The sequence below is a fragment of the Condylostylus longicornis genome, unplaced genomic scaffold (genome assembly GCF_029603195.1).
Source record: "Condylostylus longicornis isolate FDR11 unplaced genomic scaffold, ASM2960319v2 ptg000100l, whole genome shotgun sequence".
Taxonomy (NCBI): Eukaryota; Metazoa; Arthropoda; class Insecta; order Diptera; family Dolichopodidae; genus Condylostylus; species Condylostylus longicornis.
Window position 1 is genome coordinate 3,247,598 of NW_026578068.1, and position 21,498 is coordinate 3,269,095.

At 23.6% G+C, this 21,498-nt stretch overlaps 1 protein-coding gene across 1 annotated transcript; it reads right to left on the minus strand.

Annotated features, from left to right (window-relative positions):
• Positions 1-1,166: 1,166 nt before the first annotated feature.
• Positions 1,167-20,245, minus strand: LOC129614064 (uncharacterized). The gene is made up of 5 exons (XM_055528451.1): positions 20,005-20,245; positions 19,190-19,878; positions 18,726-19,147; positions 1,703-1,956; positions 1,167-1,511 (listed from the first exon to the last, which is right to left on the minus strand). The coding sequence occupies exons 1-5, from the start codon at positions 20,243-20,245 to the stop codon at positions 1,261-1,263; spliced, it is 1,857 nt and encodes a 618-aa protein (XP_055384426.1). The 3' UTR covers positions 1,167-1,260.
• Between the last annotated feature and the right edge of the window lie 1,253 nt (positions 20,246-21,498).

Consider the following 21,498-nt stretch of genomic DNA (forward strand, 5'->3'; position numbering starts at 1 on the left):
TAGAGGATCGAAAATGAGTAAAACATTTGTTCCGGACTGAGTGCCAAATCTCAAGGGTTTCCGAGTTCCAGGGATTTTAACGAATTTTTACAAAATTTTTACTTATTCAAGTTTGATTATAACTGATTCCGTTCCGAAAAAGATAGGGACTTCAAACAAACAGCTTCTGAAAGACCTAGTAAAGGGCTTAATATAAACATGTTGCTTGATTCTGTATTATATGTATCTTTGGAACACAAAGCATTCGAACTTTAGGCAAAATCAAATTTTTCCCTTATTGTCTAAGTTGAAACTGTCTAGGTTGAAAAAATTGCTTATATCGTCAATAATAATTTCGTCAATGATAAGCCAAGCAAATGAAATTAAAAAATAATTAAATTTATAGTAGGTATAATCTTCCAAAAATGATCGATTTTAAAAATATATATATAAGAAAATCTTCACACTCTTAGCTGTGTTTTCAGAACTAGCTGTGATACATCCGTGTTTCATCTAATTTCAAACAATATTTTTGAATTTAGCAAGTTTTCCTTAAGACCACTGAATTTTAATTAATTGATTTGCTTCATAATATTCATTTATAAGACAAAATATACTCTGAAAACTTATAAAATCATCAAGATATTAAATTATGAAATTACATTTATTAACATGACCTTAACAACTATTACTATATTTGTATTATTATATAAATTATACTTGTTGCAAAGTTTTTGTTGTAAATGAAATTGAAGATTAAATATGGTTAAACCTTTATTTATCCTTTTTTTTTGTTTTTGAAGTAAAAAATGTGAAACAAAAAGAAAATTACTCACTTAAGTATTTTAGTTTTAGAAAAGTTTCTATTTAATTGATTGCATGTCTGTTAACTATTTTTTATTTCAAAGTTTCTGGAACATTATAACGATGGTGAGAGAAGTAATTGAAAAGTTTAGTGCATATATTTATGTTACGTAGGTAAGGAAATTTTTTTTTCGATTTCACCATCATTTTTTTTTTTCAATTATTTTATAACATAGCGAATATTGTACATATCTTATAACATATGGTGCATCCTTCATTTTTAGTGATATAAGAGAGTATACGTTATACCAGCTTAAATTTGCAGCTATAATTTTTGATTTTTTGCTTTTCAAGTTATTTGGTTTTTTATTGGTTTCTTTTAATATTATATACTTTAAACTGGACATTGTAGTTCTTCAGTCTTTAAATAATTTTTAGTCGGTGGTTTTTTTTATAAATTTAAATTTTTAAAATTCATTAATATAAATAATGAGAAGAAGCTTGTGCTCTATATTGCTTCGGTGTTGTTTTAATATACCTTGGATTGAATGCACCAAGTGCTGCTTCATTGGTTGATGATGGTGGAGCTGGGGCTGTTGGCCTTAAATGTGTCCTAAAGAATCTCTGAACTGTTGTTATATGCATGAATGGTGCACAAGGTGATTGTCTTAACGCATTATAATTTAATATCCAATATATTATTGGATTTATAGCTGAATGTGTATAACCTTTTTGTTTTTAGATGACGAAAAAATAAAATTTAAATTATTAAAAAAATTTATATATAAAAATCTTTGAATATGGTGTTGTTAAATTGGAAGTGAACAACAGAGATTTATTTAAACGATAGTATGAACTAAAATATTTAACGTTATTCAAAAAAGTAATGAATTTTTTGTAGTTAAATTGAAGTACTTACCCAATAATAAACTGGCATATGACATTGTTATATTACAATATTGCTTATGACCAAATTCAGACCATAATATACAAAAAACATGGGGAGTCCAACAGCCTACAAATATTATAGCAGCAGCTACTAACATATTTGCTAATCTTCTACGTGCTCTTAATGTTGAAGTTTGTGGTAATGGTAAACCAGGAGCTGGTAATTTTTGTTGTTTCATTTCCTGTTTTTGACGCCGTTGTTGAGCACGAACTTCTCGCATTGATCTAAGCAAAAAAAAAATATTTATATAAGTATGCGTCGAAAATAATATGATACTAGGTTTAAAAAAATGTATTTAAGTATTTTTAAAATTTTATATTAAAACTAAATATGTTTTCTATTGATTTCCCATTAAAAATTAAGATATGTCCTAAAGTTTTTATTTTATCAATATTACGAAATTATTTTTATAAAGTAAGTTATAATAGGAGTATAGTCTAAAAGTACTTTTATTTCAGTAACGCAGTTTTTAGTTGATTTCGTTATAGATATAGATCAACTATTGATTGAGATATAGATCAACTATAGCTGTGAGCTTATTGAAGTCAAAATATGAAAAAATTTTTTTAATTTTCTCAATTCTACATAATATTTTCCGGAGTAATTTAAGATAAAGTAATACATTCCGTGTTTCCATCATTCAAATTTGGCCATATTGTTGTTGAAATTAACTACAATTCATTTGCAAATCGTTCTTATCATTCTAGAAATAAAATTATCTTAAAATTAAATACAACAATCAAACAAGTCATTAAAAAAAAACAATAATTTTTTACAATTTCTTGCATATTTGCTTGGAAACGTGCTCTCATATTATTTTATTTTTTTTAAATATAAATTTAGCCTTTGAATATTTTTAATATCAAAATATTATTTGTTTCTACAAATATACAAAAATAGCTGTGTATATAAGTATATCGTAAATTAGTATATTATTTTATTTATAAAGTATTCTAAAAAAGAAATAGTATAATCGCAATCGTCCTTTCAACATAGGCCAAGGATATATCTCATTAAATGATATTTATGTATATATATATGTATGTACATATATATGCTATACCATTTTGATTCTTTTGAAAAATATGTTACAAAATATATGTGTCTATGTAAAATAAAAAATGAATAGCCACTTTTTTATGAATTCATAGACAGAATCCTTAATTTTAAAAATATAAAAGATATTAATATACATAATGTAGGTATATAGGAGCGTATATTATGTTTATATATTGTGTTATACATAATTTATTTTGCTACTGTATAGGATATTGTGGTCAGAAATAAAGTAAAATTTGATTTTATGACAAGTTAGGCCAAATAAATGACAATTTAATGTTAAAGAACGTGACGATTTATGGTTTCATTTTTTTTTTTGATGAAATATCAAAAGTTATTGCTTTATTGGCTTATAGAATATTAGACATTTATTTATAGGATTATTATAGGTTGGTGGAAAACTGCATTTATGTACATATATACATAATTATTTTAAAATCAATCAGTAATCTTTTAGTTTATTAAAAAATTGAGATGAGTTCCATTCAAATATTTGATGTATTAATAGAAGATTATTCCTAACAAAATTAAATTCCTTAGAGTATTATTAAAATATCATTATAAAAATATTTCATGGAACTCTATATATTGTTTTTTTTATCCTATTCCATAAATTTTACTTATTTATTGAAATTAATGATACACATACATATGTAAGAGATTTAAATTTAAAAATTATTTGGGAGTAGATAACAATAATTGATGATACAGTATAGGTTTCTTAGTAAACCTACGATATTTTCATATTTGACTTAACTTGAACAGTATATCGTAACCTTATTTTGTATGTACTCGTATACATGATATGGATTTACGTAGGTATACATGATTATGATTTTTTTTGCAATATTTCAATTTTTATTCTTTTGAAAATATATCAATTTTATTTTATGAAATATTTGAAGATTATATTATGTAATAAGATTATATTAATCCTTTTTCATCAATTATTTTCTCTCAAATTCATATGTTTTTATTAACCCGTTTTTTTTCGATAAGTACAGAATAAAGGTTTTTATAATTTATATAAAGGTTTTAAAGTTGAATTGGAAATAGGGGAAACTATAGGCACCCTCTGGCGGAGTTGTGGTCTGCGGGCCTTCCCTGCGGGAATTTATCAAGAAGATTGGTCTTGAGGGGTGTTGTACTGTTATACCCTTCCTTTGCAATTTGCAAAGTTGAATTGAGCCGTTATAGTTTTAATTTGATATTCCTTTAATTAATACTGTGTCAATATATAGACACGCACTCTGAAAAGATGAGTTACTATTGACATGCAAATCAATATTTTTATGGTAAATCAATTAATGAATAAATATTTATTAAAGAACATTTTGATAAATATAACTTAAGTTTTTCTTATATTGTTTGAAATTTCATAATTGATTCGAGTCCAAGCTAACAATTCAATTTAAAACTTATCATTCCGGAACAATTTTGAGCTGTAAATGTTGTCTGTATACAAGAATCTAGTCATATAAGATTTTTTGAAATTGTATACGGCAGTGATCTTAGAAATTGAACACTCTGTATATACAAAAATATTATTTTCATATCCTTTAATCTATTCAAAAAGAATTAATTTTTTTTTTTAATTTCCCTGAATCCTTTTTAACTTTTTACCATTATCATATTAATTGATTGAAATATGTTTAAATCGAAAACCCTAAATCTAATTTAAATTATACGTACATTTTAATTTTTATATTTTTATTTGATGTTTTTTTTTATACAAAAAAAAATTTCCATTTCAACACTCTGGCAAATCTATAAAATTACTTACTATAGGTATTTAATAGAATTTCCTTATAAATATTTACTTATTTTTTCCTTATTTCAATATTTTTACAGATGTTCCTTTTGTGAACAAATATACATATATGTAGAATAATAATCTATGGTAAATTTATCTATATAAAAAAAAATGTGTAAATTTTCCTGAAATATTATTTATACACACATTGTTGAACTTCAATGGTTCTTAAATTTGGAATACTTTTTTTTATCAAATTTGATTAGCATATTTTCAATGTGGTATTCCTGAAAATTGAGTGAAAGTAGAATATATTAAGAATGGTTCAATCATACAAAATCATTTTTTTTAATATTGTTTCCTGCTTTTCAATTTATTATGTAACTCAAATTTGATTTTTGTTTGTAGATATAGACATGATAAATTTATTCTGAAACACTGAAATAATGTGAAATTTACAACAATTAGTCAAAGTTAATAAAGAATATTAAGAGTGATTTTTCATTTAATTGGTGACATTTGGATTAGTATGGATTCCAGATTTTTTGAAAAGATTTACTCGAATCTTGAAAGATTTTAAGAGGATATTCTAGATACATTGTCACTCTGTTGTTTTGAATCTACAAGGTAAACTAATTAATAATTAATTACAAATATTATAATGAGTTGTTCTTGTCTCTAAATTGAAAATTATTTAATAAAAATTATTTTACTTTCAGAAAATTTTCTTTGAAAAAAATTTGCAAATTTAGAAACAATATGAATAAAAATTTTATAAGTTTGTAAGCTGCTGAGTGAATATATTCCCTTATCATATTATGAATTGTGTTAGTTGAATTATCCTTAAATTTTATATATTATTCTGTTCTTATGTAATATATTTATATATGTACGTCTCTATAAATATTGTATAAATATATATATATATGTATACATATGAATGTTGTAAATATTATAATAAAATTCAATGTTATTTCTTGCCAGTCTATAATATCCTTAAAGATCTCTTTTGAATGGATCACTAATTGGTATATACCGTTTTGAAAAAAAATATTTAAGATTTGACTGGAAAAAGATTAAACGAGCCATAATATAACGATAAAAATCATTTGCATGTATAGGTATATGTATATACAAAATGTACTTTATATATACTTATGTGTATATGGTATGTGGGAATCGGAACATAAATATTATATTTCTATATTATATGCGTCTCTCGTTTTTTTCTTGTGTTTGTTTTTCCTCCTCTAAATGCTGTTTTTATTATTTTTTCTTTTTTTTTTTTTTGTGTTGTAAGTGGTGTATAACATTTTTCTGCTGACACACCCATTGTAATATCTATCGTAACATTTTCATTTTAAAGGGATGGGTGGAGGAGAAAAGCCTAATTTTTTATTATACGGAAAATACAAAAAAAAAACATGAAGTATAATTCAGTGATGTGTATGAAAGCAAACAAAATATACAAAATTTTACCCTTGATATAATAAATTTCTTTTTTGTTTTTGTTTTTTTTTTTTTGTTGTAGGATTTAAACTTGAAAAGGTTAAAAGGTTGAAATTTATTCAAATATAAACGTGTAGAAGTCAATATTTCAATAGTACTACACAAGTATACATAATCAAAAGGATATTAGATCGTCATATAAATTGCCTTTGATTTTGTATATATTTACGATATTATTTAGGTTTTCTAAAAAAAAACAAAAAAAAAACAGAAAAGGGTTCCCAAAAATGAGGAAATTTTGTACTTTTTAAAGATCTTTTTAAATAGTTTATGCATAAAGTATAACAGTATAATAGTGTCCAGTATTAATTATATTCGTTGGGGAATAGATAAAAGAGAAGCTCGAATGGATAAAATTTTTTGATTTTTGTTTTGTTTTGTTTTCATTTTTTATATCTTAAAAAGCTTGGAAACTCCTTTAACAATAATATTTTCAATATTACAGCAAAAGGATCTTTTATTGGACAAAAATTTACTTAAATATGAAAAGAAAATATTCATTCAATTGTGTATATACACGAATTGTACATTTTACTGTATACAGGTTGTATATAGGTACATATGTACATGGTAGGTGCACCTATATAACATACAAACGAGTATATATATACTAAATATACAATATATTTATATAAAGGAAACGGAATAAATTTTCAAGTAATAAATTCTTCACATCTTGATAATCATAATTTGTTTTGACAAACATCGTAATCAAAATTTTTCGTTTCGTATTTTAATGGCACTCACACTATATACACACATTTACACACTTTTCAAATTAATAGAAATAATAAAAATATTCATTGATCTAGCAAATAATATAAAAAATTTTTTTGTTTTATTTTTCATATTTTTCGTATACAAAAAAATAGTATTTAATTTAATTAGTTTTTTTATTTGTACAATAAAGTACATCATACATGCTAAGTATATTCATAATACTTGATTTATTTAACAATGTAATTTCATAATAAAACAAAAATTGTTCAGTTGAACAGAAAAATATTAATGTATTTTTACATTTTGAATAAATTTTTTTTACTTGGAAATTTAAATTTATGAATTCGAATATTATAAATTATGAAAATAAAAATTTCATTTGAAACCCATTACAAGAAAATTGGAAAATTGTGTGTTTTTATGCTTCATTTTCACTGTTCGTTTTGACTGTGAGTTTATTTTCCATGCTTTTATATCCTATGAAATAGAAAGCGGAAATTTTGTACACAAATTAATTTTTCGAGAATCTGTTTTTTGTAAAGAAAAATAATTTAATATAGTAGAGCAAAAAGAAATGGCTATATCTACATACATATTTTTTTGCCAGAGCTTTGTCATTTTTTTAACGCTAATTTGCGCTATATGACGTACTTGAGCGGTGCCACATATTTTTACAAAAATGTAAAGTTTACAAAAATAGGACTTGTAGATTTAAAATGTGCAGTATTAGAAATCATTCTAAATGAAATCTGTATCCCTATAAATTTTTCTAATCTATATCATCTGTATAAATTTTTGACGTTGCAGTCATAACACAATATGGTCTCATTTTAGTAGCATTTGACATGAAAATAAGATATCTGGTAGAGTTATTTCATAGAAGAACTAGCTAGACAACAAAAAAAAAACAAAAAAAAAAAACAAAAACTAATGAAAATGAATTCTAGCAGAAAACTTTTTTTTTTGACTGGTAAGTTTTTGAAATTTTTTTAAGGGTAAGATTCATCAATATATGTATTTGATAAAAATCTAATAAGTTGATTAAGTTCAATTGCGATTCTTAGTAGAATTTTTTATTATTTTTCATTTTAGATAAACTTTAATTTAGGCTGCCGTAATTTTTTAAGTTCTTCTAGTAATAAAGTGTTTTAAGTAATTTTGACATTCTATATCGGATATTATACTTTCTCTTTTGAATAAGATATGTGTATGAAGTCGTGTAAATGCAATGTAAAATGTATGTATTCATTTACATTGCATTTGTACCGGAACATATTACAGACCGAACTATCAACCGCTTACGTTGCAAAAAATAAGGGAGGTTATATATCATTAAATGGCACCAAATTGTACAAGTCATAAATGAGCGATGTTATTTGAACATGGAGACCACATCACTAAGAATCAAAATTACATTTTCCTAGGTATATTAATTAAAGGCTACATAAAAATTTTATTTTTCATAAAATTTGAAATAAATGTTATCGTTATATATTATGCAATACTTTCACAATGTTGTCGATTATGTGCTGATCATACATAAGATTTTTGTTTTATTTTATATCCTTATTCTTTTTTTAGTAGCAAAGGGTTATTCTTTGAATATACACGCATAAATTTAATATTACTTCCGATTAAAATGAAAAGTGTACATGTGTGTGTATAGTAAAGAAATCAAATCTCTATATATATTAGATATTTATATATCTTTTAAATCGAAAATTTTATAATCAAAAAATTTTACCCATTGAAACTTTTCAATTTTATATTTTTACAACTAATCTTTGATTGTATAAAATTTAATGAAATCTCACGTGTCATTAAATACGTACATATATAAGTAAAAACGAAAAAAAGGTAAACTTTAGGAGTTATAAAGAATTTTCAATTAAATTTTATGATAGATTCGAGATATTGTCGTATTTAATTTCGAAATTTGAAATCTACGGCATCCTTCCCTGCAATCTGCTTATATTATGTACATATACGAATATATATGTACATATATGTTGTGTGATGAATTACATAGTTTTAATTTTATTATGTTACTTACTTAAGAATTAAGAAAACAAATTTTACCTTGAGGTTGTAATAAAATAATAATATAATACTTTAATATATTATATAGACATATATATATATAGAAATATTGGGTAGAATATCTAATTTTTGTCTTAAATTTATCGCTCATGGGTTTTAATTAACAATAAAAATGATATAACTAGTAATAAAACCACCAAAAGTAATACAAATTGTATAGGAAATTTGGTCGTAACTATCACCAACATTTCACTTTACATAATATACATTATATTTGAAATAAATATAAAAAAAAATTTTATACGTTATATCAAAGGGATTTTAATTACCGAAAGAATATCTGAATTTGGCAATATGCAACAAAGAAAATTACAATAACAATTACGCGATGTAAACAACGTTATAAATTTAATTTAGTTTTTTTTTTTGATAATTTTTCAGGATATTTACGAGAACATTCTCTTGACCTACAATTAAAAAAGTCAAATATTTATGTAAGATAGAGCATTTTGTTATTTTCTTATACCAGTACCCAATATGAACGTACATTCGAAGGGTATTATAAATTTGCCACTCCGTTTTGTAACATTAGGAAATAATGATCTGAGATATAAATATAAATATAAGTAACTGATCAGCGTCTATTTCTGATTCCGTTCGTCCCGATCAAAGAATCATCCTTGACATTAGTTGCCACCTTATGCAAAACACTCAGAGCTTATTTCTTAATTCAGATCAATATTTTTAATTTATTATTTAGTGAAAAAAGGTAAGAAAAAGTTTAAAATATTTAGAAAAATTTTTAAGTAATTTGAAATTCTCAAATTTATAATATTATATAAATTTTGTTTTCATTGTACATTATTTTAAAGCTACAAAATTGTATGGGTATTGATAAAATATTGAAAAATTTCTCAATGTAGCCAAATAACAATATACTGTTATTGAGTATTTTAATAAACTGCAGAAAAGATTTAAAGCATTTTGACGTGTCTCACGTATAGAAAAATTAATTTAAAATTCAATGTGTGCTTTTGACATAACTTAAAAGTATTTAAGTTCTTTACGATTATATACAGTAATCATTTTTAATTTTTAAGATATATTATTAATGATTTTCATTTTTAACACTATATAAATTTATTTATATGCATGTTATGTGTATTTGTGTTGCTTTTCAATTTGGTTAGATTGAAATTTTCATTGTGTACGTGCAATTAAAATAAATGGCACATAATGCTTTTAAGTTTGTTGCATTTTTAGAAAGTGTTAAATGCATTTCAATTGCATGTATGTATAAAAATATTTGCTATATTATACTCTCTACTCCTCTTCTCTTGTTTTTGCCATTTATATACATATAATCATTCAACTTTAAAGTTTTTTATCCTTAGACATTTTCCCCCTGAAGTAATATAATTGCGACGGGAGATTGTTAGTTTTAAACAAATATTATAAATATTTTTTTTAAACTAAAAATTATACTTGAAATGAAATTCAATAATAAATTTCACTGGTTCATTTGTTTTCAACTGCAATATTATTATTTTCGATTTGAATGATATAGAAAAAGGAAATTTCGAAAATTGGATGACGTATTTGAGATTTCAATTGTTATACCAGTTATATACTTCTAAATAAAATAAACCAGCATCTATAAAATGCATTTCAAAAGGAAAACAAAAATATTATGCATTCACGTTATCTACCGCATATATTTAAAGTTTATGAAAACAACTGCAAAAAGAAAAACACCAAAACTGAAAATGAATAACGTATAAGTTTTGTGCAACCTTGAATTCCCCATATAACATAGAAGAAATGGAAATCGATAATTTCTTGCTTTTCTCTTCTTTATATTTATTTTATATGCACAATTTTCTAAGGAAAAAATAAAAGGAAAATTATATACGTATAAAAATTTTTTTTTCGTTTAACCAAAGATTTGTCATTTTTATTTCATATTTTATTACTTTCGTTAGTTTATGTATATTATACGAAATATAATTTTTTTATTGCATATCTTATGAGAAAGGTTCACATATTTCATTTTTGTTCTTGTTAAATAATATGTGTGCATTTAATCAAAATGCATGTCTTTAAGAATCGTTATTTTAAAACCATAAAAACGAAGAAAAAATGAAAATGTTTTAATATATATATATATACTTATATATATGTATAATAAAGTTGAACATATTGAAGAATATAGAAAATAGTGTAGAAACAGGAGGAAGAAGGTTTCAACAAGGATATTTGAGCAAATATACAAAAAAAATATAATTCTTTTATATATTTTTTTTTTTCAGTGTATTCATTAAAATTTTGTACTATACTTCTCGTATATTATTTTCGAACATCACTTTATTTGAAATTTAATGTGAACATTTTGTTTTTACAAAAATATACCAACACACTTATGTAACATATGTTTATATCGCATCCATGTATGACATTGAACGTATATGGACAATAAAATACGTATATACAGTAGAAATTTCCGAAAAACATAGAATTTCTAAATTTCTTTAAAAGGTAGTTGATATTTTATTGGAAATCATAAAAATTTGTAGAAAATTTTTAAATTCAAGACAATATCATTGAAGTTAATTTTATTTAATTAATGAGAAATATTATTTCTCATTAATTTTTTAGAATATTTTTTATTATATTTTCTAAGAAAATTTATTTAATTTGGAACAAATTTCTTAAAAAAATAAATTTTTAGCTTATTGTCATGTTATAGGCAATATCGATTTTTGTTTGTTCGAGGAGATTATTCTCATCAAATAAGAAAATAAAATCAAATTTTGCAATACGGAACAAGCGTTTGATTTTATTGTCCACAATTTTTGTGTCCTTTTACACTCATACATTTACTATTACACGTTTATAATACACAAAATAAACGTATGCATAATAATTTTATTGTACCGTAAAATATGCAAAAATTTTCCAACAAAATTTGATACTTATTTAATTTTATTTTATTATGTAATTGTGTGGTAGGTACATAAATTACAGAGAGTCAACCAAATATACATAAGCTTTAACAAATTCTTTAACGAAAAGGAAAAGTATATAATTCATAGAATATTTTAATTAAATACGGAAAGACTAATTACGGTAAGTGCATTTTTTCGTATCCATAACATAAATTCTATAATTCTATAAAGGTATATATAAATAGAAAAAAAATACAATGTAATTATATAATATTTAAAATTCTCTCATATTTAGTTTATATATGTATATCTACATATGAAAGAAAAAATATCCTTACTTTTTTCTAGAGCACATAAAATTTTTGTAAACTATTTTTGTACAGCACTAAAAATGAATTCACAAATTATCATTTATTTTCAAAATTTTCTACAATATTATGCAATGGTATATAAGAGTACATAATATATGTATATGCTCATATTCACATATTATTATTATACTATATCAACATGTTAAAATTATTTTCATTTATTACATAATATTACGATAATAACGACAAAACCAACAGAAATATTATACATTTCATATATAGATAGAATTGCAATTCATGGCACGAAAATATTTTCCTTACTCATTTTTCTCCATTTCAATGTTTATATTTAGGAATTTTTCTCTTTTTATTGTCTTTTAATTTAATTGGCCTCGGTAATTATTGTTATTATTATTATTATATTTCGTATTATGTTTTTTTCATTTATCTTACACTTCTCGTCAATAAAATATGATCAAAATACGTTCTGTGAAGAAAAAATATCATTTGAACTTTTTTTATTATTTTAATAAAGTTTCCCGTATTGTGTTGGTTTCAATTTGACATTGATTTTCGGCAATAATCTAGTAAGGGTATTTGTAGATTATAACGAGGATATTAAAAGCAGACTGCACTCCAAATTACGTTAATAATTTTTTATTGTATTTTAACATAGTTTTTTATTATACTAAGTAAGAGCGGCTGAGGAATACCAGTTTGAAAGTATGGTCCTCTTATGTCTATAACATTGAATAATATTAAATTTCTAAGATTTTTTTTGAGAAATGCCTAAAATATTGCACATTTTATAAATTTTCTAAAATAAATTTTAAATGTGCATTTTAAGAATACAATTTTTTAATTTTAAGGATTGTGATGTAAGATCTGTAAAATTATTTCTTCTCCATTATTAGAAGAGAGCAATAAAAATTTTAAAGTTTTAAAAAAATTTCAAAATTTTTCACAATTTATGGAATTATAGACAACTATATTTGTTTTCTAATTAACCACATTCAATTGTCCGAGAATGTATTTAAATAAAAAAATAAAAAAACTAAAAAAAAAAATTACTTCGCAATAATTGTGTGGTTGGTAATTATTTGAGTCACATAATTTCACATTTCTTACATTGTTATATTTTTTATAATAATGTGTATGAAAAGGATTTGAATTGGATGTATAATTCTAATGTTAAGTATACCATTAAAATAAGTGTGTATAACATTGAACTGAATTTATTTCCACTTATAATAATTATTGTTCCCGCATATTATGCACATCATATATACTACATATATTTTACAGTTGAATCTAGAAAAGATGAAAGTATTTCTGTTTATTGTAAGGAAAATAATTTATAAGGATACGTGGATGTCTTGCTTATTCATTAAAAAATCGAATTAATTTTGAAAATTTCACTCTCTAATTTAGGTAATTTTTGTTGATGATGCTCACATCAATATTTTTTTCTAAAGGTATTTTTAAATTTCTGAAAAATATGCTATACTAAAAATATCAATAGAATTAAGGCTACACACAAATCTGAAATTGAATAAGTTAATATTAGTTGAGTTTTCTAATTTATTGGGTGCTATAGTGCTGATCTTATAGCAGTTCAACTGTTAATTGTGCCTATATGTTATAATGTGTATGTTAAATTACTAACTAATATATGAAGAAATGTACATTGTTAATATTTATTAATAAATATATTTACCTAGAAACTTATATATAAGCTCATGTATACACACATAAATTATATTTATAAAAAAATACAATATTGAAGAACTTATGCACAAACAGTAACCTCATACAAATTATGTGCTTGTAATAGGAAATTTGTTTTAAGAGAAAAAATTGTGGTATGTATGTATGTACTGAAAACACTTGTGAATAATTAAGAAAATTATCTTCTTGTTTTCGCTTTCTCTTTTCTGGATTTTAATATTTTCGGTAATTTCATTAGTCCCCCGCCTACAATTGCTGCTGTTGGCATACTTAGTAATTGAAATCCTATGATATTTTTTTAATTTTTTGATATTTTGATTTTTTGATATTTCCCGCTTAGTATTAAAAATGATTTGTATGAAATAATTTCTTCTTTATATTTTGTATTCTATAAAATAAGGATAATTTTTGTTTTTCAATAAAATACAATTTTCTTTTAAGGGTTATTTTTTTGTATAATTTTCTATACGTATTAAATAAAAAAGGTCAATAATAATTGAATGAATTCCAAATTTCATCCTTTTAATATTATTTTTGTTGGTTGATTTGAAAATCTTAAAAAAAGAAAAAAAAAATTCAACGCATTTTCTAATAAAAAATTGACTAAAATTTCATTGATCTTATCTTTTTTATTTGTATTTATAAAATTTATATAAATTTGTACATATATATGTATGTATGTATGTATATACAAATATAATATAAATAAAATTTTAATGAGGGTAAATATTGTTTTTTTGTACCTATTTCGTTTGTTTTTGAAAAATTGAAATAAAAAATTCTTTTCATCAATTTATTTTGTATATTAAATAAAATGGAATAAATTTTCCTCAATTGTCATTTATTAGAATAAGGTCTTGCTTGGTTTTCAAAAATTCGCTATAATTGCTATACGGGTGACTTTATGATTTTTGATTACATTTCTTAATACATGTTTTCATACAACGGCAGAAAAAATGGATAAGTTAGGGCAAAAACTGGCTCCATTAAAAAATTTTGTTCCCCGAACGGAACTAGAGATAAGTTTCAAAAATTCTTATATTTTCATATCTAATATTTAGCTTTGTTTAATCAAATATTTCGTACAAATTTTGCTAATGTTTTTGTAACAAATTATTTCAAACAAATTTGTATGATAATTTTATTCTAAAAAAGTTTAGTTAAGAAAATTTTATGTTAAGTTCTTATAAATTTACATAATATTTTACACAAAAATATTTATTATACGAGGGCTGTCCCAGAATTAAGTAGCCTAACCAAGAAAACATAAAAATTTTATCTTCAGAAGGGAAAAACAATCAACAGCGAGTATTATGCAAACTTATTGCAGCGTTTGAGTGAAGAAATCCAAAGAAAACGTCCATATTTGTCAAAGAAAAAAATGTTGTTTCATCAAGACAATGCAACAGTTCATACATTTGCAATCGCCATGGCAAAAATGAATGAATTGAAGTTTGAACTGCTTGCGTGAAGAAGCACCTATTCACCAGATTTAGCCCCCTCAGATTACTTTCTATTTCCAAACTTGAAAAAATGGCTTGGTAGAAGAAGATTACTTACTAATGAAGAGGTAGAGTCTGGCGTTGATGGCTATTTTGCAGAGTTTCCCAGTTCTTACTATAAAAATGGTATTGAACCAATTCAACACCGCTGGCAAAAGCGTATCGACCTAAAAGGGGACTATGTTGAGAAACAAGAATAAATTTTGTAAAAATTTTTTGTGTTTTCTTGGTTAGGCTACTTAATTCTGGGACAGCCCTCGTATATATTATGTATGTTATATAAATCATAACTTCTTGTTCCTACTAGCCATACTTACATCTTAGAATTTTTAATTTTTAATGACAAACAAATATATAAAATATTTCAGAATTTTTCATATGATTTTTAAAAAATTTCAAAATGAATGTCAAACTACAGTTATTCCACCCGGATCTATCCAATCTATATTAATATCCTGTCAATTACATTCATATTTTGGTTTGTAATATTTTAGTTTTGGTAAACAAGAAATTTCAATCAAATTTGCATAATGCATATGCAAATATTTATGTAAAAATATTCTTAAATTTAACAATGACAATACCAGTACATGAAATAAAACTTTAAAATGTGGGTACAAAGAAATTTTATAATAAAATGCTCTTTAAACATATGAGTATGTTATATTATAATATTTATGTATAATTGCATGTACACCTAAGGTATACTTATGTCTATAATATAATAAAAAATTTCTTTGTTCTTTAATTTTAAATTATAATGTTAACATAACATCCTTATATAGATATTTATTATTCATATATATACATATATATATATATATATTTTACAAAATATTATGAATTTGTATTTACATATTTAAGGATACCTGAATGAGATTTAAAGGGCACCTATGTTATCGTTTCATTTATAAACTTTTATACATCCTTATTTTTCTAAATGTTGGAATTATTTAATTCTATTCTTCAATGTCACTATATAAATACATACATATATAATATTATAGTTCCATAATTTATTTTAAAGATAATACAAAATGTCTAAGAAGAAAAATTGAAAAAGCAACAATTGCAATCCATTTAAATTTTTTTTTTGAATTGCTTCTTTTATACCCTTACTTATATATGTATGTTATATTATATTCAGTACATTCTTATAAGTTTCGAAAGAAAGTTTAATTATTCTTACATAATGAAATATTAATTAAAATATTTCAAAATTTTTAAATCTATATGTATACAAAGTATATGTATAAGAACATTAATATTATAAAATGCTATTGGGACTAATTAAAAGTTATTAAAAGATTTTTTTTATAAAGATTTTTAGAATACATCAAGGATTCGATTTCAAAAATTTTGTTTTTGCTATGTATGGATGTATGTATGTAATACAGAGTTATTGTTTTTAATACTTTTGCATGTAATATTCTTAAGCTTAATAGCTTAAATTGAATTTTTATTAATTCTATTAAAATAATTGCCAATAAAAAGCTGTAAGTTTTTCGGTTTAAGCCATAATTTCGTAATGTTTTCAGAAATATTATGTTTAAAAGAGTTTTTAATTATCAATTTTTAAAATTATGAAAATTGCATACTTGTGGGCTCTCTTTACAACAAGGAAATTATATTGGCGTGGTACATTTCAACTAAGTATATTAAATTCCAAGCATGAATAGGGTCGCAACTATTAACGTTGTGTTAGTAACGTTCTTTAAACATTAAACTGATTTTTCTTTAAAAATCTTTATTATAGCTTTATAAACCAAACCTAAATGTATCGGAGAGGAATTTTTTCTGTGTTGTTATCGAATAATTTCTCTGTTGTTATCATGAATTAAATTTCTTATTTTTCATTTATTTTTTCATACAGATATACACATGTTATGTTGATGTTCTTATTTGTATATTTTCCTTATTTATTATAAGCATGCATACATTTTATTTTCTGAAAATATATCTATCTATACCTAACTTTCTAATTCTTACAATTGGTGTTGAATTAAAAAACAAAAGAAACAAAAAAAAAACGTCAAATTTTGTTCACCTTTTTTCTTTTTGCCTTAAGGGAAAAGCGTTTCGTTCAATTTAATACACGATTGTATTAAATTTACATAAGGATATTTTGTATAGCGGATATAAATTTAATCACATTTAAAAAACTGTATCGATATACACATACATATAACATAAATATATTTCTTGTCAGTTTTAAGATTAAGATATAAAAAACGGTAAATTTAATTTAACATCGTTCATTAAATATATGGGTTTGAGCTAATGGATTTTGTTTATCATTCGATTATGAGCTTCCTTCATACTTACATATATTGAAGCTGTTATATACAAATTTTGTGTTTGTAAAATTTAGATATTGTAGACTTTTAAAAATTTAAAAATATTTTTATATTGATTTCCTTGAATAACAAGTAAATATTAGCAAAACGCGTCTAAAAACTGTGTACATTTGTTTGAATTTTGCATTTGTCCCAGATTATAGTTTATTAATTTTAAATATGAATTACGATGTATAACTATTATTTCTGAAGAATAAAGTAAAGAGATTGTTTATTTATTTTTTTTTTGTTTTCATGGAAATTTCTTAACATCTTCTTTGAAAATGTAGAAATTTTCTAAGAAACTTTTATACCTTTCGAAATGTTTATAATATTTATGTCGGAATGAGATGTCGATTTTATCATAAGATATGAATTAATCATAACATATACATACATAAATTCAAAAGATTTTGAATTCAAAAACCTTTTATTGCAAAAATAATGTATAGGCATACCTATTAAGTAGAAATTTTTTTCTTTTGAATGATTATTACAGATACTCACGCACACATACATCTTTTTAATACTCGTATAAAAAGATTAAGATTTTGCTATAATTCTTGTAAGGGTTTGTTAAAACAAAATTTTGTTATGATTTTAATAATGATAAGTATGGAAGCATATTTTATTATCACTTATTATATAACACAGTAATTATGTGATATTAAATATTTTGTGTAATAAAATATTTTCATATTATTATACAAATTAGTATATTTATTAAAGGATGAATTAAATTATGGTAATAGTAAAAAAAAATTATTTTTATTGAGAAAAGAAAGGAGAAATTGGGTTCAAAAATATCATTATATAGTTGCCTGTTTACGAAAATGTCCAGTATATACCATAGAAACTTAAATACTTATTGCGTGGACCTACAGTGCAAATGTTATAATAATGAATTGGACTTAATTTCCGTTACTAAAATAAATTTGAAAGAATACGATAATATTAAGTGAAAATTTTTTTAGATTTATTGAAACCTTTTAAACTTAATTTTTAATTGACTTTTATAGAGTATTTTGGGAACAAAAGAATGACATTCAATATGTTACTAAAAATATTTATAAATAAATAAAAATCTTACCTGGGTGTTTTCGGATTTAATATATTGACCATATTTTCTCTTATTTTATTTTTATCATTAATTTGATTTTCTTCATCATTAGAACAATCGTCGTCATCACTAACAACACCACGAGCAGCATTTGCCATACCAGTTACAATAATAACATGTGTCGGACGTCTTAATATTGGCATTGGAAGTGGTAATTCACCATGTGCAGCTCTAGCTGTTAAACTTAAAGCACATAATTTTCTACGTACACCATAATGATTTATTAATACACCTAAACTTGGAAATATATATACTATTATAGTATATAATACAATAAATGATGTTTGTATTTGACTTGAATTATATTCTGGTTGACACATTAAATAATTTTGTATATATGATTTTGTTATACTATCTTTCCCATTATCATCATTAAATGATGTTGATGTTAAATTATTATAAGAATAATTAAAATTTGATGATTTTATTGAATTAAATATTTCATCACTATCTTTATTAATATCATCTTGATTAATTATTGAAATTTCTCTATTATTCATTAAGGTTCTATATGATGATGTTAATGTTAATTTATAAAATAAAATAAATGGAAGACATACTGAACTAGCTGCCAACCATGATATTGCTGCTAATATTGTATGAACATAACGTCTCTGTCTTATTTGAGCTATAGTAGGATGTTGTACAGTTATGAAACGATCTAAAGATAACATAAGGAAACATATTGTACTTGCTGCTGTTGGCATCGATTGTAAATAATAAATAACTTTGCAACCAGTTAATGATAGATATGATGGTTTTTGAGTTAATGCCAATGTTATAATTGTTGTTGGAGCTGATATACCCGAAACAAATAAATCTGCTATACATAATGCAATTAATAATGGATTACGTAAACGTATTGATGATGTAGAAAATAATGTTATTACCAATGATGCATTACCTAATACTCCACATAATATAATTATACCATATATTATAATAAGAAATAATAATGATCCAGGTTGTATAACTTCATTGTCTTCATTATAATTATTGTTATTATTATTATTTTGTTCAATAAGTGATTCATGAAAATTTGTTTTATCAAAATCCAGATTTAAAATTTTATTATCCAAATGATAATTTGTTAATCCATTAACTGTTAAATTTTCGGTAAGTGCTGCAATTACTGTATTACTACTATAATTATTAAATATTTTACTCTCGATATTATTATTTTGATTTTGATTATTTTGTATTTTTCTATTAATAATTGACTCAATTAAATTTTTTATTATAATATCACCATTAAATTCAATTGTTTTAGATGCTGTTAAATTATTCCTTTCATAATAATTATTATAGCTATCATTTAATTGGCTTGTTAAGTATGATGATGTTGATGATGATGTTGATGACGTTAATAATGATTGTGGTAGAAAAATATTATTTCTCTTATTAAAATGTTGATGATTATGACGTAAAGGGTTTATAATTAATGATTTATAAATAGTATCGTTTTGCCGCCATTTTTCATATTCATTCATTTTATCGGTTCATTCATGACTAATCCTTAAATCTTGTCATATAATATTCTTTCAGATTTTTATAATTATTATTATTATATACACATTATTTTAATATAGATTTAATCTTTTATAATTTATTAGTTTTTTGTTATATAGCTACTTCATAAATATAATTACAAAACTTTAATGATTTTTGATTAATTATACACTTTGCATATAAAAAATCTATTATAGAATTTCATAATTTTATGGGTAATTGTTTTAATTGATTGAATTATACAAAAATGAAAATTATATAAAATTTCATTTTTTAGCACTTTTCCAAAAAATTTTTGAAAAAAAGTGCTTATTAGTTTCACTCTGTCCGTCCGTCCGTCCGTCTGTCCGTGTGTCTGTTTACAAAACTTCTACACCCTTGAAGATAGAAAGCTGAAATTTTGTATGTACATAGATCTTTGCTAGAAACTTATTTCCGTAGAATAAAATTTTTACCTATCTCCCCCCCCTCTAGAAGTTATACCCCCCCAAAACCCTAAAAATGGCCTTTTTTAACTATTTGTTGCAATGAAACCATAAGCATTTTTGAAATTTTGCAAACGCATAAAGGCAGCGGCTTGCTTCCCCTAGCGCGATATACTATAGTTAAACTTTAGAAAAACAAAATGGCCGTTCAAATTTACCGTTATCTAAAGTCTATTTTTTCCAAATTTTTGATTTCGTTTTTCTTCTAGACCCCAGCCTGTAGAAGCTTGAAATTTTAGGAGCTTTTAGACATTAACAAATAGTTCATTTTGTTAGAAGAAAATTTTTTTCCATCTCCACCCCCTCTCAAGTTATCGCCTCTTGAAATTTGTAAAATTTGAATTTTTGGCGCCTTATATTTCAAAAACCGCAAACGTTTTCAAATTTCTATAAACATAAAAAGCTAAATTCAAATAAAAAGGTAAATTCCGTGACATTAAAAAATATAATTATTTTTCTTAACTCACACAATTAACCCTTAAAATCGAGCATTATATTAACCCGTCTTTATATTAATTTTTGCTTTATTTCAAAGACTGCATGAATGCATCATCCTAAATATATGCAATCCCAGAAATAGTTAAATATGAATGAAAATAATTTTAATGGTGTGATAGGTATGCATATAGACTGTATTTAAAGCAGAATTTTCACTTGTTGAAGGGAAAAGTGCTACAATACAAACCATTGGTTTGACCCAACTTTATTTTATAATTGGATATAATAGTAGGTAGCTAGTACAAATAATT